This window comes from Asparagus officinalis, chromosome 3 (genome assembly GCF_001876935.1).
Source record: "Asparagus officinalis chromosome 3, Aspof.V1, whole genome shotgun sequence".
NCBI lineage: Eukaryota > Viridiplantae > Streptophyta > Magnoliopsida > Asparagales > Asparagaceae > Asparagus > Asparagus officinalis.
The window spans coordinates 34,964,429-34,985,686 of record NC_033796.1 but is presented as its reverse complement, the minus strand read 5'-3'; the positions used below and the strand labels follow the sequence as shown (position 1 = coordinate 34,985,686).

The 21,258-nt window shown below is 35.3% G+C and overlaps 1 protein-coding gene and 1 pseudogene across 1 annotated transcript; one reads left to right on the top strand and one right to left on the bottom strand.

Moving 5' to 3' along the window:
* Positions 1 to 1,516, top strand: part of LOC109833755 — a 3,731-nt pseudogene extending 2,215 nt beyond the window's left edge.
* Positions 1,839 to 11,706, bottom strand: LOC109833754 (dnaJ protein ERDJ2-like). The gene is made up of 11 exons (XM_020401553.1): positions 11,562 to 11,706; positions 10,901 to 11,127; positions 10,674 to 10,769; positions 8,737 to 8,857; positions 8,535 to 8,641; positions 8,202 to 8,419; positions 7,163 to 7,340; positions 6,773 to 6,892; positions 5,343 to 5,429; positions 3,793 to 3,903; positions 1,839 to 2,989 (listed from the first exon to the last, which is right to left on the bottom strand). The coding sequence occupies exons 2-11, from the start codon at positions 11,084 to 11,086 to the stop codon at positions 2,168 to 2,170; spliced, it is 2,046 nt and encodes a 681-aa protein (XP_020257142.1). The 5' UTR covers positions 11,087 to 11,127; positions 11,562 to 11,706; the 3' UTR covers positions 1,839 to 2,167.

Here is a 21,258-nt window from a genome sequence, read left to right as displayed (position 1 = left end):
TTTCTCAGGTCATATCCTCTCTAACCACTTCGCTGAGATTCGATGGAGCCATCAATGTTGATATCACTGAGTTCCAAACAAACCTTGTGCCATATCCAAGAATTCACTTCATGCTCTCTTCATATGCACCTGTGATCTCTGCAGAGAAAGCTTATCATGAACAGCTTTCTGTGCCTGAGATCACGAGCGCTGTGTTTGAGCCAGCGAGCATGATGGCTAAGTGTGATCCAAGGCATGGGAAGTATATGGCTTGTTGTTTGATGTATCGCGGAGATGTTGTGCCCAAGGATGTTAATGCTGCTGTTGCAACTATTAAGACCAAGAGAACTATTCAGTTTGTTGACTGGTAAGTTTCGTACGCCTTATTTCATTTTGTGAAAATTTGGTTAATGTGGGTATTGACATTTGCCTCAGCAATTCGGAAGGTCGGATATAGTCAATATGCAAGTGTAATATGCTTACCCCTATAAGTAACTGCTGCATGTAATCGAAAATATCATGCAACTGAAACAGCCCATTCAAACTTACAAAAGATCATCCAATCTGGTTCGCAACCTACATACCTTCAAGTATGACGACACAGTAACAACTGAGCCTTTATACACAAATCTTCTGTTTCAGCCTTATTCTCCAATTCAGTTATATTAAGGGTATATCCTCTATTAAGTTAAATGTCGTCTTATCCTTTCCAACTGCTGCCAAAAGGGTTCTTAACGTCCTAATAAATTACTCTTGCTTGCCTAGTATTACACCAGGATAATATTGATGCGATGCATCGCAATGACGAAGTCCCAAAGTCATTTCATTGAGATTTCCTTAGGTCTATGCTGGTCGTCCTCTTCATTTATCCTGGTTGGGGAGCAGACAATGGAAGGATAAGCATTAAAGCACGACATTGACTAACCCTGATTTTGAAGAGACGATGAAAAGATAAATATTAAAATACAACATTTACAGAGTTAACCTAAAGTATGACTATTAAACTTCCATCTGACTCAAATAATACTTTTGAAGGTGTCCTACTGGATTCAAGTGCGGAATCAACTACCAACCACCAGCAGTCGTACCCGGCGGCGACCTAGCCAAGGTGCAGCGGGCAGTTTGTATGATCAGCAACAACACTGCAGTCGCTGAGGTTTTCTCACGCATCGACCACAAGTTCGACCTCATGTACGCCAAACGCGCGTTTGTTCACTGGTACGTTGGTGAAGGGATGGAGGAAGGGGAGTTCTCAGAAGCACGAGAGGATCTTGCAGCTCTCGAGAAGGATTATGAGGAGGTGGGGGCCGAGGGAGGAGAGGATGATTTGGATGATGGAGAAGATTATTGAACAAATCGGTTAGCAAGATTCTAGTTAAAATGTTCTTGTTGAGCTTTGTGATGGTTGTACATCATATACTCTGCGTATGGCTTGTTGTATTTCTTGCACGTGTACTATCTCATTGTATGTTTGTTGGAAATTAAGATGACTTTATATTCGGGAGTTAATTGAAATAATATATTGCTTTGCTGGCTATATTATCTGTTTATTAATGATTTAAGCGTAGGTTAAGTTGGTTGCTGATAGAGCCTGGAGTATTACCAGCTTTGTAACTACCCGCATCTATTTACTTTTTACATTTACACACGTCGCTTGTAGAGTTAAAATTTTCATAGATAATGTGGAAAACTTTGGCAACTCATCCCACTACTACCTCAGGCTTATATTTATAACCGGCCAAAAAGCGTCTTGAATTCCCTTTATCAGATAGCATAACAGTAGGAAAATATCATCAGCACAGCAGCAAATACTACCCGAGAAAAAACCTACATAATTAAGTACTGAAGGCCATGACACGTGAAGAAATCGAAAGTATACATGTTCATTTTTGTAGCCAGCATAATCTTGCAGTTTCTTGATCTCTCTTTAAAGTTGTAGAATGGAAAAATCTCATACAGTGAGCCCGATATATTAACTCATTACACTCCGTTGGCTTTCACTCAGTCCTCTTATCTCAGTTTTACAACTATTACATGTAAATTGCGACATTATTACGCGTATAATCCACTTTCAAGCCAACCCACCAAGATTCAGAACCTTATCGTTGCAGCTTACAGTTTAAATTGGCCGAGCTTCCACCAGAGTAAGGAAAACCAAATTCAAATCTCTAGCTCAAAAATGAATCATTCACTCTTCATCACTCTCAGAGCTCGAATTTCCTTTCTCATGAACAACACCATTCACAACCTTCCCCTTCCCCTTCTCATCTTTCTCATCCTCATCATCATCACTATACTCACTCTCATAATCATCATATTCCTCTTCTTCCTCATCTTCTTCCTCCTCGATACCTTCCTCAGCCACAGGTCCTTCTTCAGCCACATGACCCCTAGTCCCACCCCGACTCCTTTTCAAAACCTTCAGTTTTATATTTGTTTTCTTATCACAACCTATCCAAGCATCACACAAGCAGAATGAACTCAGATTGTAACTCCCCTCAGCAGGAGCCTGAAACTTTCCCATGACCAATCTTGACCCACTTCTCACCTTCTCAACTGCCTCTCTCACCGCAACACTTATCTCCTTCAAGCTCGCACCTAAGCTCTCTTTTGTTTCTTGAATTGCCTTGGAAGCGGCAGTAACAGCAGCAGCCTCATCCATGAAACTAACCTTTTGAGACATCCACACTTCATTAGAGACCGGGTCGGCAAGTAACAACCAAAAGTTTTCTTCCTTGTGGAATGGATAGTATGGGCAATGAGGAAGGGCACCAATGAGCCCATTTTTACGCTTAAGGGTAACCCAAGCATACATAGTTACGACGTCACCCTCTTGTATGCCCTCTTCGCCTTCGGTTTCACAGGTGATATCAACAGTGATGGAAGGGATCATATCAAGAACAACTTCGATATCATGGGCTTGGGATAGAGAGAGGCCTGCAACCTGAGTCAGCAGCTCAGCACGGTCTTCTACTGTCATGTCTTGTAGTTCTTGCAATGTCCGCACTCTCTGTAAAATAAATCCCAAATCGCAAAATCAAAGAATTGATATAAAGAAGGAAAACTGAAACATGCAGAATATATGTTGGTAAAAGTAGGATTGACATCAAGATAGCCCATTAGTCGTCTAACAGCAAATGAGAAATAAAATAGCAACACGCAGAAGGTAGATTCAAAAATCAAAGTAGAGGAGAAAACAAAGGTCTCATCAATTATTTTTTATATGAACAGTTTTGTCAGCATCATCTGAGATAAGAAGTTTCCCCGGCTCTCCTTCAGAATTGCAAACAGAGTTCTTACAAACTTTAATTTTCTTTTCTGATGGACTAAAATTTTTAATTTTCAACAGAAAATATGTTTCTCAATATATGTATAACTAATATTTAGGTTGCATATCTTGTCAAAGTGTATGTGAAGTAGATGTTGAAAATTGCATTCATGGTCTAACCACCAGCAACCTCATAGGCTCAGTTCTAAGGAGACAAAAAAAACTTAGTTTCCCGGAGCAGGCACATCAATTATGCATATCAACTATTTCCATTTCATTTGACTAGGAAAAAGATAACTTTCAGATGAACAAGCATTGTAGATTTTAGAGACCTATTACATTCAGAAGCAAGCAGGAAGCATGGGCTTCTAATAATAAGATATGAATAGGAACAGCTTGTTATTCATGATCAAAATTGTGTGAAATAATTATACTAAGACAATTTGATAAGATCAACCATGCAGAGATTATAGTGAAGAAAGTGCATGATATATCCTGCTAAGTGGTAACTGTTAGAAGAAGAGGAAACAAGTATGATAGACTACCTTTCTTCCAATTTTCTTGACAATTGTCTCACTGACATGTGGAAGCTGCAAAAAAGGTGCTATGCCTTCTGAATTTCCTCCAGTTACTTTTCTTGCACTGAGAGGGACAGCCTGCTCGTTTGATACCAAGATTCAATAAAGGTTAAAACCCTGAAGCATACTAACCTAGAATTTAAATAATCGAAACAAGCTAATTAAACAGAAACACAAACATGAGAGGAAGAATTACATAAATTAAGAAGGTCAAGTGATTCAGATCTTTTTAGATTCAAGGCAGGAAAATAGTCCAGAAGAATTTGAATGATATGAATGATTCCAAAAATAGCTCAGAAATGTCTATTTTGAATCTCTTCGTCAAGTTATTTTTAGTATATTTGATTTTTTTTCCTAAACATCTTCTTTCAATAAAAGGACGTCAAAAGCTTATATCATGCATTTTTAAACATTTTTATAATACAAGATTCATCAATTTGATCTATTGACTGAGCGAAAGAAGTTTAGATTCTACGTTCCGTTCTATGTTTTTTTTCGTAGATAAGGAAGCTCCAATCAGTTTAATGGCCATAGGGCATAATGAAAAAGAGAATATGTTCATTGAAGGAGAGACCTTATTTGGGTGTTAGTGAAAAAAAAAAGCAGAGAAAATAAACTAAAAACTTCATAAGCTATTAATGTAATGAAGATAATGGGAAGATGCTAAAAACACTCAACAGTAAAGCAATTACTAATAAAGTGGTATTCTCTATATTTACTGTAGTATATGAGAGAACTAAGTTATATTCTTTTATTATGTGATAAACACATGCCATATGACTACTCAAAAAACTATGCAAGTAAATTCTCTAATGAAGCGCATATTAGATAGTCACAAAATTGAGATATACACACACGCACGCGCAAACACACCCCNCCCCCAACCCCCCCCCCCCCAATGCACGCACGCGCACGGACGCATCTGCACATGCCCCATACATACACAGACACACACCCATGCACGCACACGCACGAACGCACAAGGCACACACCTCCCATACATGCACACACACCCATGCCCACATGCACGTGCACACACACACACACGAGCGAATGTACTTATTGGAGGTGTTTTGTATTCAATTAACAACTTTGTTAATTAATATCTTCATGTTCAAATCATAAGACAATCTGTCGCTTTTTTTTTATTATGATCATTTGTTATTACGAAATTGACAATTTGTAATATAATTTGATGTCATTTGCTTGTATGGTTTAAAGGGAAAAAACAACTAAAAAGGGTTCATCCCTCCTTCATCTCCCTGAATGAAGAAAATTGTTAACCATCACCATCATTATTATTAGTTAAACCCACAAACCACCCCCTCTCTCCACGTGGCGACTCGTTATTATCTTTTCACTTTCCCGCGCAATCACAACCAACCAACACCAAACACCATTAAACTTTCAACACAGAGGATCCCAAATAATACTTTCAGTATTTGATGTAAATGCATTATTTGGGCATATGTCTTCGAAGTAATAATAGTAACAGAACGTAGTTATTCAGTGATCACCTGGATGATACATTGAGAAAGCTCAACTACACCAATTGCTGGCCTTAGCCAGCCATGTCCTTGAGAGCTACGTGGTATTACTGCCATCTGCATATAAAGGACAAATTCATTAGGCCACTGTTTATGAGAATTTGATGTGTAAAGGATATAAATGTCGATAGCAAAGATCAAAATCTGAACTGAATAACGCAAGGCAGAAAGCAGGGATGGAAGGAAACAGGGGGCATAATGAAAACATCAATATCTTTTAAACATTACATTACAAGCATTTAGTGACTTCGCTTAATTGATGATGATGATGATGATAATAATAATAATAATAATAATAATAATAAAAATAAAGTCATTAGCAAAATTCGATGTAACATTAATTACAAATTCATGATGGTGACTTCGCTTAATTGATGATAATAATAATAATAAAGTCATTAGCAAAACTCGATGTAACCTTAACTATAAATTCATGAATGGACATATTCCCAAACAAAAATATCGGAAAACAATGCTCGTCTGAGACATAAACCATATCAAACTTCAAAAGCGCATGAAGACATCCCAAACTGGTAACACTATGGTTTCTTTGGAGAATCTGCATGATGCAAGATTATTAATAGGCATCTGGTTTTTTTTTCTGAAAACAATGTAAACAAAGAAATTTGCATCATACCTTAAGTCACGACCTATTATATCGTATTACTATGCTAGCCACATGGGTAACAGAAGATATATCGCACACCTAAGTTTGGGGTCTGGTTCATAGTATTCTGGAACCATCTCCAACTCCAACCAAAAGGAATTCTAAAGGTAAAGCGATAAAAATCTTTAGTTAAGTGTCTTGTCTTGCTACTTAAATTCCCAATCCAATCAGAAAAAATATAAAATGTAGATGTGCAATGAACTGCAAAGGTGTCTATCTATTATAGTATCTGAACCACTTAAGTGGATAAGAATCCGGTTCCTTATATGTTGTGGATTCTTATTCAAATTATGCAAAGATGTTCATAACTTCAAATAAATCAATCAAGCAATCAATGGGGCTTGATAAGAAATTAAATTGCTGTCACTACTCTGAAGTCATATTCCAACCTTTAGTATGTTTACTTTGCATAACTCCACCCATAATTACAATCAACATTTATCACAATAACTTGGTTCATCTGTAATTCTCAATAATTCCTTTCTCCCAAAAACCAACTGCCAAGTTCAAACTCAACATCAACATAACCTGCAACGTTCCTAGTACAAACTCTTTAGGGAAGTAAACACTTGATTTTTCATACTCTCTCTGTTGTCTGTTCTACAAGAGAATTGTCAGAACATGGCTCCTGCTTTTCAAGCTATCTCTAGCAAGGGTTTTGAGCGTTGAAAAAGACTAGTGGATTCAAATTAATAAAAATTACACATGTACACGCCAGAATCATATAAATCACCTTCAACAATTCTTCAAGAAGACGAGGTGCAAGTTCTAGCATTTCCTTAAAATCACTCTGAAGCGATGGAGAGAGCAAAGCTGATTCCCGGGTTAATTGGGCTTGAATCAACAACTCCATCTGAAATTAACAGAGAGATAGAAAAAGAAAACTGTCAAGGATTAAAAAAAAAGACATTTATAGCACATAAATAGTCAAAGCAGATTATGAGATCCTTCTATTTTGTTTGTTATTAATGACTCCCAATGATGGTACAGACTGCCAGGTACATAAGAGCATAATAGTGAGAAATAGTGCACTGGCAGTTAATACAAGTTTGTGAGGTAACCATGCGGTCAGAAGGGACCACATCATATATTGCTAAATATTTACATAAAAAACTCTACCTACCTTAACTAAAGATGGATGTTGCTTCCAAAACTTTGCTTGCTCTGTCTTGATGTTCTTAAGGTCCAGATTCAGTTCACTTCTAACTGCCACAAACAGTTTCTGGAGGGGTTCATCATCACTTCTACGTACTGGCATTTCCATGTACTCTGCAGCCTTGATGAAGACGTCCATAACCTTGCTGTATATAATATTAAGTAAGCTAGGAGCGGAGAAATGTTCAAGAATATACAAAAATAAAAGTGAAAAAAGTTAAAAGAGTTCTGCAATGCCACTTAGAACTGTGAGAATAAACAAACTTACTAAAGATATTTGTTCAGATTGTCTTACATACATAACCATATGATGTTGACAAACCTATAGACATGTAGTTTAGGGGATTCCTGGTCAAAAGATAATTGGTTATGAAACTATATCAGCGTATCGATACTGGGTTTTGATGAGAAAATATTCATCATCATCAAAGCTTTTTCCCACGCAGACGGATATGGATCATTAAGAGGCTCCAAGTCAAAGTTTTACAACAGCTATCAACCTGACATCGGCTCTTTTTTAATAGCACAAGTTCTTTGTCCAGGAAATTATTCAGAAGAAAGAAACTATACATCTGCATAACAAAATGGATTTACTAAGGAAGTATACCTGTGCGTGTATGTGCATGTGCATGCGTGTGTGCATGTGCGCGTGCGTGTAGTGTGTGCAGGTGAGCGGGTGTATGTGCACTGGCATGCATGCGTGTGTGTCCATGTTTATGCATAAACATATAATGAAGTTCACAATCAAGAGTATCAAGGAGCCTAAAAGAGTCATGAGGGCATACAGTTCAAAAAGCCACTAGTTCTGGTGTATAACTCCTTCCTTCGACAAATACATGTCAACACATTCTATATTTGCGGCTTAAGGGACTTAAATGTACAGTTTCAACATTAAACTTTAAACGAAAAAAAAGGTAACAAGCTCCAACTAAAGTTATACTCTAGATCGAACATCCAAAAAGAAAAAAAAGAATAAATATTGAAAGAAAACATTATTAAAGACTCACCTTGGAGCTAAAGAAGGCTTCATGAAGTAATAGTATGTGGACAAAGTTTGATGCATAACGTAATTTCCAGTATATTTTGATGACCTAGAGAGATATATGACTGCTATCATCAGTGGCAAAAGTATGCAAACTCCAACAATTCCGAGTAAAAGTACTCCACCAGATGCTCCATCAAAATTGAGTAAAAACTGGGGTAGAGCAATCCCCATTTGCAGTCCCTGAAATACAGAAGAAGATCAAAGCATAGTAACTTATTCGACTATAAAGAACCAAAAAAATTAAACTAAACATCCAGCATTTCATTGTAACAATCTGTGTGCAAGATTTCCATACCTGACGTCCATCTGGATGCCCATATTTTTCAAAATTTTCACGAGATATAGGATCAGTGAGGGCCTGATATGCCTTGGATATAAACTCTATAAAATACTTGTGTGCCTCTGAAATAACAACATACAGCTTTAAGTTAAAATAGGGATGAGTGTGCTATATTAGCTCCAATTACGATATTAAGAAATACGCAAAGACAAACAACCTGGATCAGGGTTTTTATCCGGATGGTAGAGAATGGAGAGTCTACGATATGCCTTCTTTATTTCAGAGTCTGAAACACCTGGCTCGAGTCCAAGAATACTGAACGGCTCAAATGGCTGGCTCTGAAAAGGAAAGAAAGAAAAATATCAAATAGGATATTCAAACATAGCCACAAGAATTTGCCACTATAGCTTGGTTACAGTACTGGTAGATAATTAAGTTAATTATCCAATCAACCCTTATGTTATCAGGGACTAGTTACCTATTCCCAACTGATATCACATGATATTAGCTTCCTCATACTAGATGTATTATAAGGGGAAAAACAGGGATATACATGTACATTAAACTTACAAAGTTAAACAGAGTTGAATACAAAATTTGAAACTTGGGCTATTTTTTATGCTTAAAATGCCATTGAGAACAATTGTCAGAGCTCCCTAGCAACATGGCAGAATGAATTCTCACCTCCAATCCTGACTCGAATTTTCTTGAAAAGTCTATTATCACTTGATTGAGACCGACCAATATGAAATATCACTGCAGAAATGTACAATCTGACAACACCAGCTAATCGCCAGCCACCATTACCATCAGAGCCTCTAGATAACCTTACCTCCAGAACCTACAGTTTAAAAGGTTGATACCTTTTATGACCTAGAATGTGCTTAGTCATATTGTTTGCCTATGAACCACAGGTCTTTTCTATCAACAGTTTATAACAGTTTAAAACTGAGTCAAGCTCCTTAAACATAAGATCCACTTCATCCATGTATCTGAAGCTACAGGCTAGTTTCTATGGAAAACGCCCGCAAGGAAACTATTCTACAATAATCCTTAGATACCTTCACTAGAATGCACGGACACAAATAGACATCTGAAATGGGATAGGAAATGCGAAAGAATCATTGCTTCCTGCCATAACATTTTCATGGAGTTTATATAGAATTTGGATCCGCTCCACTACAAAAAAATAGTGGAGAGACCACCACTTTTAATCTCAAACGTTGATTACTTAGTAGGTGGTTATGATACAATCTAAATCTAACACTCACCATAGCCCCGTGTATTGCACTCATTCCTAATTTGCACTCAAAGAAAAACTCACAACCACCAACTAGATAATTAATGGTTGTGATTATGTAGTGGTCCCTCCACTACTTTTTAGATAATGGAGATGATCCGAATCCGTTTATATATCACATCTAGTGAACGATCATGCAATCATTGCCTATGTGTCATAACATTTCATGGAGTTATCTAGCAAAATCTTGTCATGCAGGAGCTGCATTACTATTGCAGCTTCAATCACTACTCAAACTCTTAACTCAGTCATCAAATTTCATACATCGTGCCATGCAAATAAAATATGCTGTTTGCTTTGCTTTAGACTCTTGGGCATAAGTAAATGATGGTCAAGTGGACAACCCTATGCTCTAGAAAAATAGCCACTATGTGAGCAGCATGGGAGTGAAAACAGTATTTTAATAAAGAGGGACAGAGCTCAGGCCTTTATCTAAATGTCTAAAAATGATGGCACAGAAGGGTAGAGGAATCCACTATCTGAGCCATATTGCAGTCCAAATATTTTCAAGACATGGAATACAAAAGAACAAACAAGAAGTCAGGAAGAGGCGTGTTATCCTTTCTTCGTCCTTAGATGCTGATATAACTCTAGCCAGAACCGGTGAGGCAAGTAAGAAAAGCTAAAGCTAAAACAAAGACAAGGTACTCATAAGTATAACCAGGAAGCAAGTCACACATGACAGGTGTAGATATAATCACACATGGAAAAAAAAAAGACAATGAAAGTCAGCTGATACAATTATGTAAAGATAACTAGTCAGACAAAATAAGGTTTATACATGAAGGTCATGAACCAAAACATGAGAAAGAATTCAGGAAAAAATCTGATGGCCCTAAAAATATATCACATACCTCATGGCTTATATGTTTGATGTAATAGACCAGAATCCCCATGATGATCCAAAGCAGTACAAGCGTCAGATTGCTACAAGTTGAGAAGTTTGATATCTGCAGGCAAAATTCAACAGGTACAGAAAGAAGTACTTTAAGAAAGAACATGTGAGGTACAAGTAATGTGCCATGTATCAAATAAGAACATAAAACAACAGGGGAACCCTGCCGGCAAGACTGAGATTTACCCGCTTCAAAATGGATTTCTTGTACTTCCCTGAACTTGAACATGAAGCACACTCACAGTGAATACTCTTCGTTTTTCTAGAAAAAGCACGGCATAGCCTGACAATTGTGTAAGGCACTAGAGGAAGAGCCATTATAGTCAAGACGAATATTAGAAATAGAGAACTGTTCTCTTCTACGTCGGCCATAACTGCCTTCTATTTATGGCAAGATAACGAACTAGTATAATCTGCAAAATTAATTGGGATAAGATTTCTGCAAATGAGATATGCCATTAAAAGAAGAAGAAGAAGAAAGTATCCATCTACTATTGAACAAATATGCACCTTTGTTTGTTTACTTTAAAAACAATATCAAAATCACTAAAAATATTAATGAAGTTGAGCCAAATGTTCAATTTAGCATCATATCTAATGTGCGTGTTAAATTAACCCTACTTTTACAGTGAATCTTGCAAGCGATTATAACTATTCAAATAAATCTAGCCCTAATTTTGCAAACCGGACATAAACCCTAAATGAAGCAAAATTAACTTGATTTTCTAAGGTATTCAATCAATTCATCGTCCTCAGGTATTCAATTAATTCATCATGAAATCGTATTCAACTAATAAAAACAAGGAAAGATTAAAATATAAAATCTGAATTAGGGGGGAAAACTAACTCTTTTCTTCGCTTTAAATCCCCAAATTCGAGCAGCGCAGATACAGAATGAAGATCTTGAGCTGAGGGTCGAGGACTCGACTGTCGCTAGATCTGGGGGAATGGAACTCAAAAGTCTCGTAACCCCCTCAACTCGGCGCAAGTTTTCTAGGAGGACCCTAACTTAAAGCTTCACACGAAGCTCTTAATCTATAATTTCAGTCCATTAGCCCCTAAACTTTTTAATTACATTCTAGGCGGCTTATTTTTCTGTCAAATTAACTTTTAAGTTAGTTTTTTAATTGGACAAATTTTCAAAACCAACCCTTTTCATGATTTAATTGCAAAAAACGACCCGTTTCTGTTTTATTTAGAGAAACCGACCTGGTTTCAGCATTGTCGCTGAAACCAGGTCGGTTTTTGAAAAAAACTTTACGAAACTTCACGGGAGTTGAACTCCCGTGAAGTTTGGGAAAAAAATTTTCAAAAACCGACCCAGTTTCAACCAACTGGGTCGGTTTTTATAAATAAAACAGAAACGGTTCGTTTTTTGCAATTAAATCATGAAATGGGTCGGTTTTAAAAATTTGTCCTTTTTTAATTTCTACTTATTTGGTAAAATATCAAATACATTAGTTTATATATCAAATTTAAAAAAGTGATATACTTTTGAAAAACTAATTTATAAGTTCACCTAAATAATGTAGGTTTAATCAAACAAATTACTTACCGTACAAATAATTTTTATACTTTTTTTAATAAAAGCCAAAAGGCACTAAAAACTAGCATAATTTATAAGCTTCAAAAAAATAAGTCTTCCAGACTTATAGCCTCTTCATTCTGTTTAGCTTCTATGATGGTTTTGCACAACTACAGAAAAGGGTATATAAATAGTAGTAGCAATTTATTGTCTCACTCGCTGATCTAACCTAATTTGAGCTGTTAAAAATGTGTATGGAACACTTTTTCTCAAAACAAAACTTCACGGGAGTTGAACTCCCGTGAAGTTTGGGAAAAAAATTTTCAAAAACCGACCCAGTTTCAACCAACTGGGTCGGTTTTTATAAATAAAACAGAAACGGTTCGTTTTTTGCAATTAAATCATGAAATGGGTCGGTTTTAAAAATTTGTCCTTTTTTAATTTCTACTTATTTGGTAAAATATCAAATACATTAGTTTATATATCAAATTTAAAAAAGTGATATACTTTTGAAAAACTAATTTATAAGTTCACCTAAATAATGTAGGTTTAATCAAACAAATTACTTACCGTACAAATAATTTTTATACTTTTTTTAATAAAAGCCAAAAGGCACTAAAAACTAGCATAATTTATAAGCTTCAAAAAAATAAGTCTTCCAGACTTATAGCCTCTTCATTCTGTTTAGCTTCTATGATGGTTTTGCACAACTACAGAAAAGGGTATATAAATAGTAGTAGCAATTTATTGTCTCACTCGCTGATCTAACCTAATTTGAGCTGTTAAAAATGTGTATGGAACACTTTATATGGGTCGGGTTATAAATAAATCGATCTAAAGATTAACCGGATCATAAACCAGTCAACCTGCATCCCAAATATAAAAATCTGATCGAAAGCTAAGTTACTAAAATCTAAACTATTAGAACAAGAAAATACAATGTGAATAAAAAGGGCAAAATGGCCAAATTGGCATATTTTGTAGAGGCTTGGCGACATGTTGGTATATTTTCTTTTAGTTTTGTCAGATTGGTATATTTTGTAGACTCTGCCGTCATATAGCCATTAAATTTGGCCGGAGTTACTGTTCCAGCCAGTGTTGATGGGATTTTTTGCATAAAACCCCTCATCAAAAATCCATCCTGCTCCTACCCCCCCCCCTCTCCTTCCTCCTCCTCATCCTCTTCAACCTCCCCCTCTCCCTCCTCCTCCTCCTCTTCCTCCTCCTCTTCATCCTCTTCAAGCACCATCACAAGCATCATCTTCATGCTTTTCCCTCAGCAGCTTCAACATATTTCCATTCATCTCAACAAGAAGAATAAGTCGTAAAGTGTGTAGTTGCAACAACACTCATTCACATGATTTGTAAACTAAAATATACTAAATACTCATCAATAACACCACAAAAGCTAACCTTCACCCCAAGTAACCAAATTTAATCTTAAAAAACACCAAATGCTTGTCCATTAAAGAGAAATTACTGCGTAATGACCAAAAATCAGACAAAGAGAAGGAGAATCAAGTAACAAACCACCAAATTGGACTCATCATCATTATCCAAGCTATCCTCGGTAACTGCATCGCGATCCACATCACTGATCCCCTCAATCTCCTCATTTCGTCTATCGACAGTGTTGAGATCATGCAGCGAGCTCTCGATGAACGAATTTGACGAGGAGGAGGGAGAGGGGGGGTTGAAGAGGATGAGGAGGAGGGAGGGGAGGGGGGTTAGGAGCAGGATGGTTTTTTGATGAGGGGTTTTATGCAAAAAATCTCATCAACACTGGCCGGAACAGTAACTCCGGCCAAATTTAAGGGTTGTATGGCACCAGAGTCTACAAAATATACTAATCTGACAAAACTAAAAGAAAATATACCAACATGTCACCAAGCCTCTACAAAATATACCAATCTGGCCATTTTGCCGAATAAAAAGTAAAGCTTAAGATAATCTAACTGCATCTTACATCTAATCAGTGAAGCCTTGTAATTTAGAGCTTTGACTATCTCGAATGAATTACTCATTGCATAATGTAAACACCTAAAATAAGAAAACAGATGAGGCGTTATTATATTGCAGCAGAAGCAGAAAAACCCTGAAATAAAAAGAGTGTAGTGGTATACACAACATTGAGGCATTTCAACGAACAGGTAATATGCATGTTAGAACTAGGTCATAATCAACTACTTTAGGATCAGTTTGGCAACTGAGAAACTGTCTTATTTAGTTCTAGGCCAATTATACTCAAGTCTATATTAGACCAAACCAGTTTCTATGTAAGTTAATTTTAAGTTAAAACTAAAACTAGTTTTTGTTAAATTTTAAACAAAACTAGTCTAGGATGTTGAGAAGAAAGAAGAAGGAGAAAGGAACAGTAATATGAAAAGTGGGTGACGTCTTTCTTGAAATTACCCTAGAGAGGGGGTGAATAGGGTATTTGCTAATCTAATCCGATATTAATGCCAAATTAAAATATATTAACAATCTATCCAAACAAGTATGATATTCAACAAGTTATGAGTAAGGATATGTAATTAAATGTTGTGTGCGTCGGAACAAACACAAACGCCGTGAGAGAAAGAGCAAACAATCCAAATATAACGACACTAACTCAAACACAAAAGTTTAACGTAGTTTCGGCAAATTGCCTACGTTCACGGGGCAAGAGGGGATGTGTTTTCACTATAGAGAAAAAGAGTATAAAGTAGAGATTACAAGATCACTCAACTAACATCTCAAAAAATCTCTCAAAATTAAACCCTCAAACAATTACTCAGAAAGATCTCTCTTTTCCGTACTCAAAATCACTTTCAAGCTACCCAATCAATCAATATAAAACCCTAAAAACGTGGTTATTATTTATATCAAATAACAAACCCAATCAGAACAGGAAACCAAGCCCAGGCCTAAAACCGCATCGCGGTCGACTGTCGCGACAGTCGTGGTCGACCGTGAAAACGACAGAAACCAAAATTGCACTACAGGGTCTCGCGGTCAACCGTTGCACCACTCGTGGTCGACCACAAAAAGTCTAAAGACTTTTTCAGGTTGCGTGCCCGTTCGCAGTCGACCATAGCTCCACTCGTAGTCGACCGTGCATCATCCAAAATGTATTCTGCTTCAATTTTCCTGAGCTTCGTCGCCTTCGCCTCCAATTCTACATTAAACAAAGGCGAAATAAACATAAACACAAGATGCAAATAAGGTAGTGTACAAATGATAATCGTAGACACACAATATGATCACGGAGTTCAGTCACTCTCGACCTACGTCTCCGCTCCCCACTCTCGAGGAGAATCTCCACTATCTCAAAGGATGACTACACAATCGGTTTTTTCAACGCTCACCGATAAACGTTTACAACTCACACACTTGTAATCACATAATACACCCTCTAAGTGTTGGCCTCTCACGTGTCACCTTCCTCAAGTGTTCAGATTTACCACAACTCCCTAGGTTTTACAATCGACGCCACTCCTCTTGGAATCGACCCCGTCTCTCACCAACCACTTCTCTCGGTATCCTTGTGTATTATAATGTGATCTCAACAAATAGTCTCACAAATACAAATAATTTATTCTCTAACAAGATGAGAACTCAATTAAGCTCACTCTCAATGAATCACTCACCACAATCCAATGTATATAATGTATGAAATGCTAAAAGCTCAATAGGTGGTGTGTGTGATCAATGAGCAATAATAAAACTAAACTCAATATAAAATCTAGCTTATTAAAGTCTTAATCAACAACAAATATATATAAAGCTAGAAATCAAGTTTAGTAAAACTTCTCTAAAAACAAGAGTGGGAGAGAATGAGATTGAAGCCCAAACACCAAAGAAATGATCTCCTCCTCTTGTGAAAACTTCTTCACATAAACAAAACTTAAAAACAGTTGAAAACACTTAAACAAACTTGCCCAAAACTTAATTTTTATTTTTATTAGATAGTTCATAAGTTTGAAGGCAATGAGTATATATAGGATCACAAAACAAAGCCCAAAAATCAAGAAAATCCAAGCAAAAAGATAAAAAAAACCCGAAAAATCAGGAAGCTGGAAAACTAGTTGTTACAGTGTTATCTATAGACTGATGAACAGTATCAATCAACTGATGAGCTAATCGTTACAGGCATCTCAACCTTCATTGGTCGACTGACGACTGATGAACTAACCAGTCGACTGATGACCTGCTTCGATCGACTGATGGTTCATCAGTCAACTGAGCAGAAACTTTCTACTTTTCCAGCCGTTTTCTTCGATCGACTGATGATCATTATTAGTCGACTGATAATGTGCACATTGTTAGAAATGAACAGTAAAAATTTGATTTCAAACCCCTTTTAAAAATATCAAACAAATTTTAAAAAATATAAAATTTGGGAAAATGTTTATAAACATGTTACAAAAGAAAATTTTAAAATATCATTTCCCGTTTGTGAAAACTCTTTATTTTGCAAAATCTTATAAATACGTGTTTGCTTAAACACTAGAAGAAACACATTGACTTAAACCAAACTTTGAAGTCTTTTGAAATGATTTATGGGCTTAAGAAAAGATAACTATATTTTGATAAAATATAGTTATCTCAAAAATGTAATTTTGGATTATATAGTCCATAAACCAATAACACAATATTATCTCAAAAATAACTATATTTTGATAAAATCAATAATTACGTGTATGTGTAAAATTAAGCTTGAAGTATCAATACATAAAGTACACAACTAAACTAGAAACAATATACTCAAGCTAAAAGTCTTCATTTGAGCTCGATGTTGAACGATTCTCAGCTTGGTAGGGGATGAAGCACGATCTCGTATTTGATTTAAATTGCAACGGATTCACTCCAATTTTCTTCCATCCTCCAATGGATATGATCGTGTAGGTGCAAGTCCAACCAATCTCCGACTGAGGATCTTTGTGTTGAACGATTCTCAGCTTGGTAGGGGATGAAGCACGATCTCGTATTTGACTTGAATTGCTACGGTTTTATTCCAATTTCCTTCCATCCTCCAATGGATATGATAAGTCCAACCAACCTCTGACTGAGGATCTTTGTGTAGAATGTGTAACAAGCAAATAAACACTCGACAAATATTGTTAGGAATTATTTGTTAATCATCAAAACTAGAATAGATATTAGGCTCATAAACATGAGACCTAACAATCCTTCTCTTTTTTTATGATGACAAACAATCTACTCAAAATGTATATAAAATACGCATGATGCCAAATGAATATACAATTTGTAACGCTCATGCATAAACACAATAGAAAGCAAAACTAAGGATATACTCACAATATACTTGTTTCTCCCCCTTTATTAATATCAAAATGGAAAAAACAACAAGAATAAAGAGAACGAAAGCTCCCCCTACAAATAAGCATATGTGAGTATAAAACAAATATAGGAAAAAAGCTCCCCATATCAAATTACCTTAATGCATATATATATAAATGATAAGGCGAACATGTGAGCAAGCATAAAAACGTGCTAATCATAACTCACATTCAAAGAGACCAAGTCATTTAGAAAAAGTGTTACAAGGGTCTTAACCATAAATATATATATTAATAAGATATATATCAAAGATTCAAAAATCAAAAATTAAATGTTTAATCAATATATCCAAAAAAATCGTAAATCATCAAACAAAATCATTATTCATTAAGAACACATATAGATATATTATTTCAAAAATGGTGTCTTAATACACAAACAAAAGCAACATCTATATTTATATATACAAATCATGAAATCAAATAAAGAAAAATATAAGAATCATGAAAGATATTTTCAAATGAAAACAAGACATGAAAGACATGATGATCATGAAAGTCCACATGAAAGTCAAGAATCATAAAAACATCATTTTTAAATGATTAAACAAACATGATTCAAAAGCATGCATAATTTACCTCTTTTAAATGACAAAAGATTTTCTTCGTAAAGAGGCTAGAAAAACATGTCCACTTTTTTGAGATTTTGTACTAATATAAATAATGGACATATCTTTCCTATCTACATGACCACACAAAAATAATTGTCAAAACATTTATGTGTTTCATCCACAATATCAAAAGAACTATGCTTAGGATAAAACAAATTAGGATCAAATTGTATAATTTTCGACAAACAAATAAGAAAGGCGATCATGTCAAGCTCTTAGAGCTTATTTCAACCCACATGAAGCAATTTGCACCCGATAAACATGATATGAAGGAAAAAGATTAATAATCTGGGGGGGTTGCTCAAGCATAAACCTCTTTATCTATAAAAATCATTTGGAAAGGCATTTCTAGCATGTATTTAAAATAGTTTAAAAACTTTAAAACTTGCAAATACTAAAAACATATAAGAATTTGACTCTATCCTTACAACTAGTGCAAAGGATGCGTCACAATCAATGCTCTCAAAGTCAGAACCAACAAGTAACCATAATGTGAAATGAATAATAAAATAAATTTTTAAAAATAATGCTTGATCAAAATAAATAATCATTTGAGTAAAAATTTGATCAAGATATATCTTAAAAAATTTTCAAATACGTTTTTTCCAAAACAAGAAACGAAAAACACTAAAAAACTTGATTTTAAAATCAAACTTGTTTAGGCACCCAAACACTCTTGGTGTTGAAGAGTTTAGGGATATGACTCCTATCGATAAAGCTCAAAGCCCAAGGGTTATGATCCCATTTGGGCGCATATAGTGTACGAGTTCGGTCATAGCAATAATTATGCAAATGACCCATCCTATTACAATAGGTGCAATGAAATGAATGCATTTATTTTTATTGACCATTAGATTATGCACATGAAACATTTACAAATAAATATGATCTTTTAAAATTATTTTGCAAATGTAAAACTCTTTTCAAAAAAAAAAGGTCAAATGACCAAAATAACCACAATAATCATATTTATACACATGAGCATGCTTATGATATACTTTGTGTGCTTGTGTATGTGTATGTTGTGATGAAGTTTGATAGAATGCACAAGTAGCAACATTGTTGAACTTGGTGGATTTATGTGCATCATAACAAATTTTAGCAACATGGCATTTACGGACGCAAATAGAGCACTTATAAATTTTGTTATACATGTGTGCAAGGTATATGAGTGTTTTTGACGAATTTACATGGGACTTTGCATACAAGTCTATAAGCTTATCATTATTTACAATGCATGTTTTTAAGTTGAATCCAAAGATGATATGCGATATTTGACATGATTCAACTCATTATTTTACACAAATGCATTGTTATTAGAAGTAGAGCATATATGATTATTCTTAAAATAATTAAATTTATTTCTAATATTTTCTACCTCTAATATGATATTATTTTTCTCATGAGATAAACTAGCAATATTTATTTTTAATTTTTTATTGCTTTCTTTAAGATTAACATTTTTATTTACAATGATATCAAATCTAGAAGCTAGTGTCTCATGATCGGATTTTAAATTAACATGCTTGCTTTTTAAATTAATAAAATTATGATGCGACTTCTTATATGCATGTATTAATCTATCATATGCACATGCGAGTTCACTAATGGATAATTCACTTTCGGATTCCGAATCGCATACCTCACTAGGGCTATCGCCTAGTGGTCGTGTGCATGATGATGATGATCCATTATCACTTAAAGTGGATTCTGTCAAAGCGCGTCGAATCTCCTCCAAGTTTCCTTGATGCGCTTCTATAAATTTTCATAATGTATAAGCACTATCAAAATAACTAAGTTTGTTAGAAATGCAAGTATCAAAAGCGTTAAGCAAAAATTCTAACAGAATCTTGTTCATTGTAAAGAATCTTGTTCTTTGTAAGCAACTTTTTATCATTACTACTCCACTTAGATTTCTCCAATGTGGGTACAATATAAGCATCGTCAATGATTTCTCATAAATCGAAATATTTAGATCTAACAAAAAGTTTAAATCTAACACACCATTGAGCATAATGGAAATTATCTAATCTTAGAGCAATATTAATGGCATAACCAAAGCTAGATGCACCATGCATATCCATGATATATATATATATATATATATATGTGTAATTAAGATATAATAAATCTTAAAACTAGATTAGCAAAATCAAAGTGAGGATCTTTGACTCTAGGTAGTTAAGCCACAAATCAAAGAGCACCATGCTCTGATACCAAATAAAATTATCCTAGAGGATAGGCGAATAGGGTATTTGCTAATCTAATCTGATATTAATGCCAAATTAAAACTTATTAATAATCTATCCAAGCAAGTATGAAATTCAACAAGTTGTGAGTAAGGATATATAATTAAACAAGGGTGAAATAAACATAAACACAAGATGCAAATGAGATAGCGCGCAAATGATAATCGCAGACACACAATGTAATCACAAAATTCGGTCACTCTCGACCTACGTCTCCGCTCCCCACTCTCGAGGAGAATCTCCACTATCTCAAAGGATGACTATATAATTGTTTTTCAATGCTCACCGATAAATGTTTACAACTCACACATTTGTAATCACACAATACACCCTCTAAGTGTTGGCCTCTCACGTGTCACATTCCACAAGTGCTCGGATTTACCATTCCAAAATAGGATTCTGCAGCAATTGGGATTGTTAGACCCTAGAGGAGGGGGGTGATTAGGGTCTTGTGCTAATCTAATTCTGATTTTATGCCAATTAAAACTAATTCAATAAACTATTCTTGTAAGATAGATATACAATATGTTATGAGCAATAATATGCAATATAAACAAAGAGATATATCCTATATGGTAAAATATATGCAAAGATATATAAACAACACAAGGATAAATAATCTAAACCAAAGATACAATTGTGATAGGGCAAAATAAACAATGCAAACACACAATATGATCACAAAGTTCGGATCTTCCGTCCTACGTCTCTGCTCCCCACTCCCGGGAAGAAATCCACTATCACACCCGGTTTTCAACGATCACCCGAAAACGTTTACACCACATAATATCGATTTTCAACGCTTACCGATCAACGT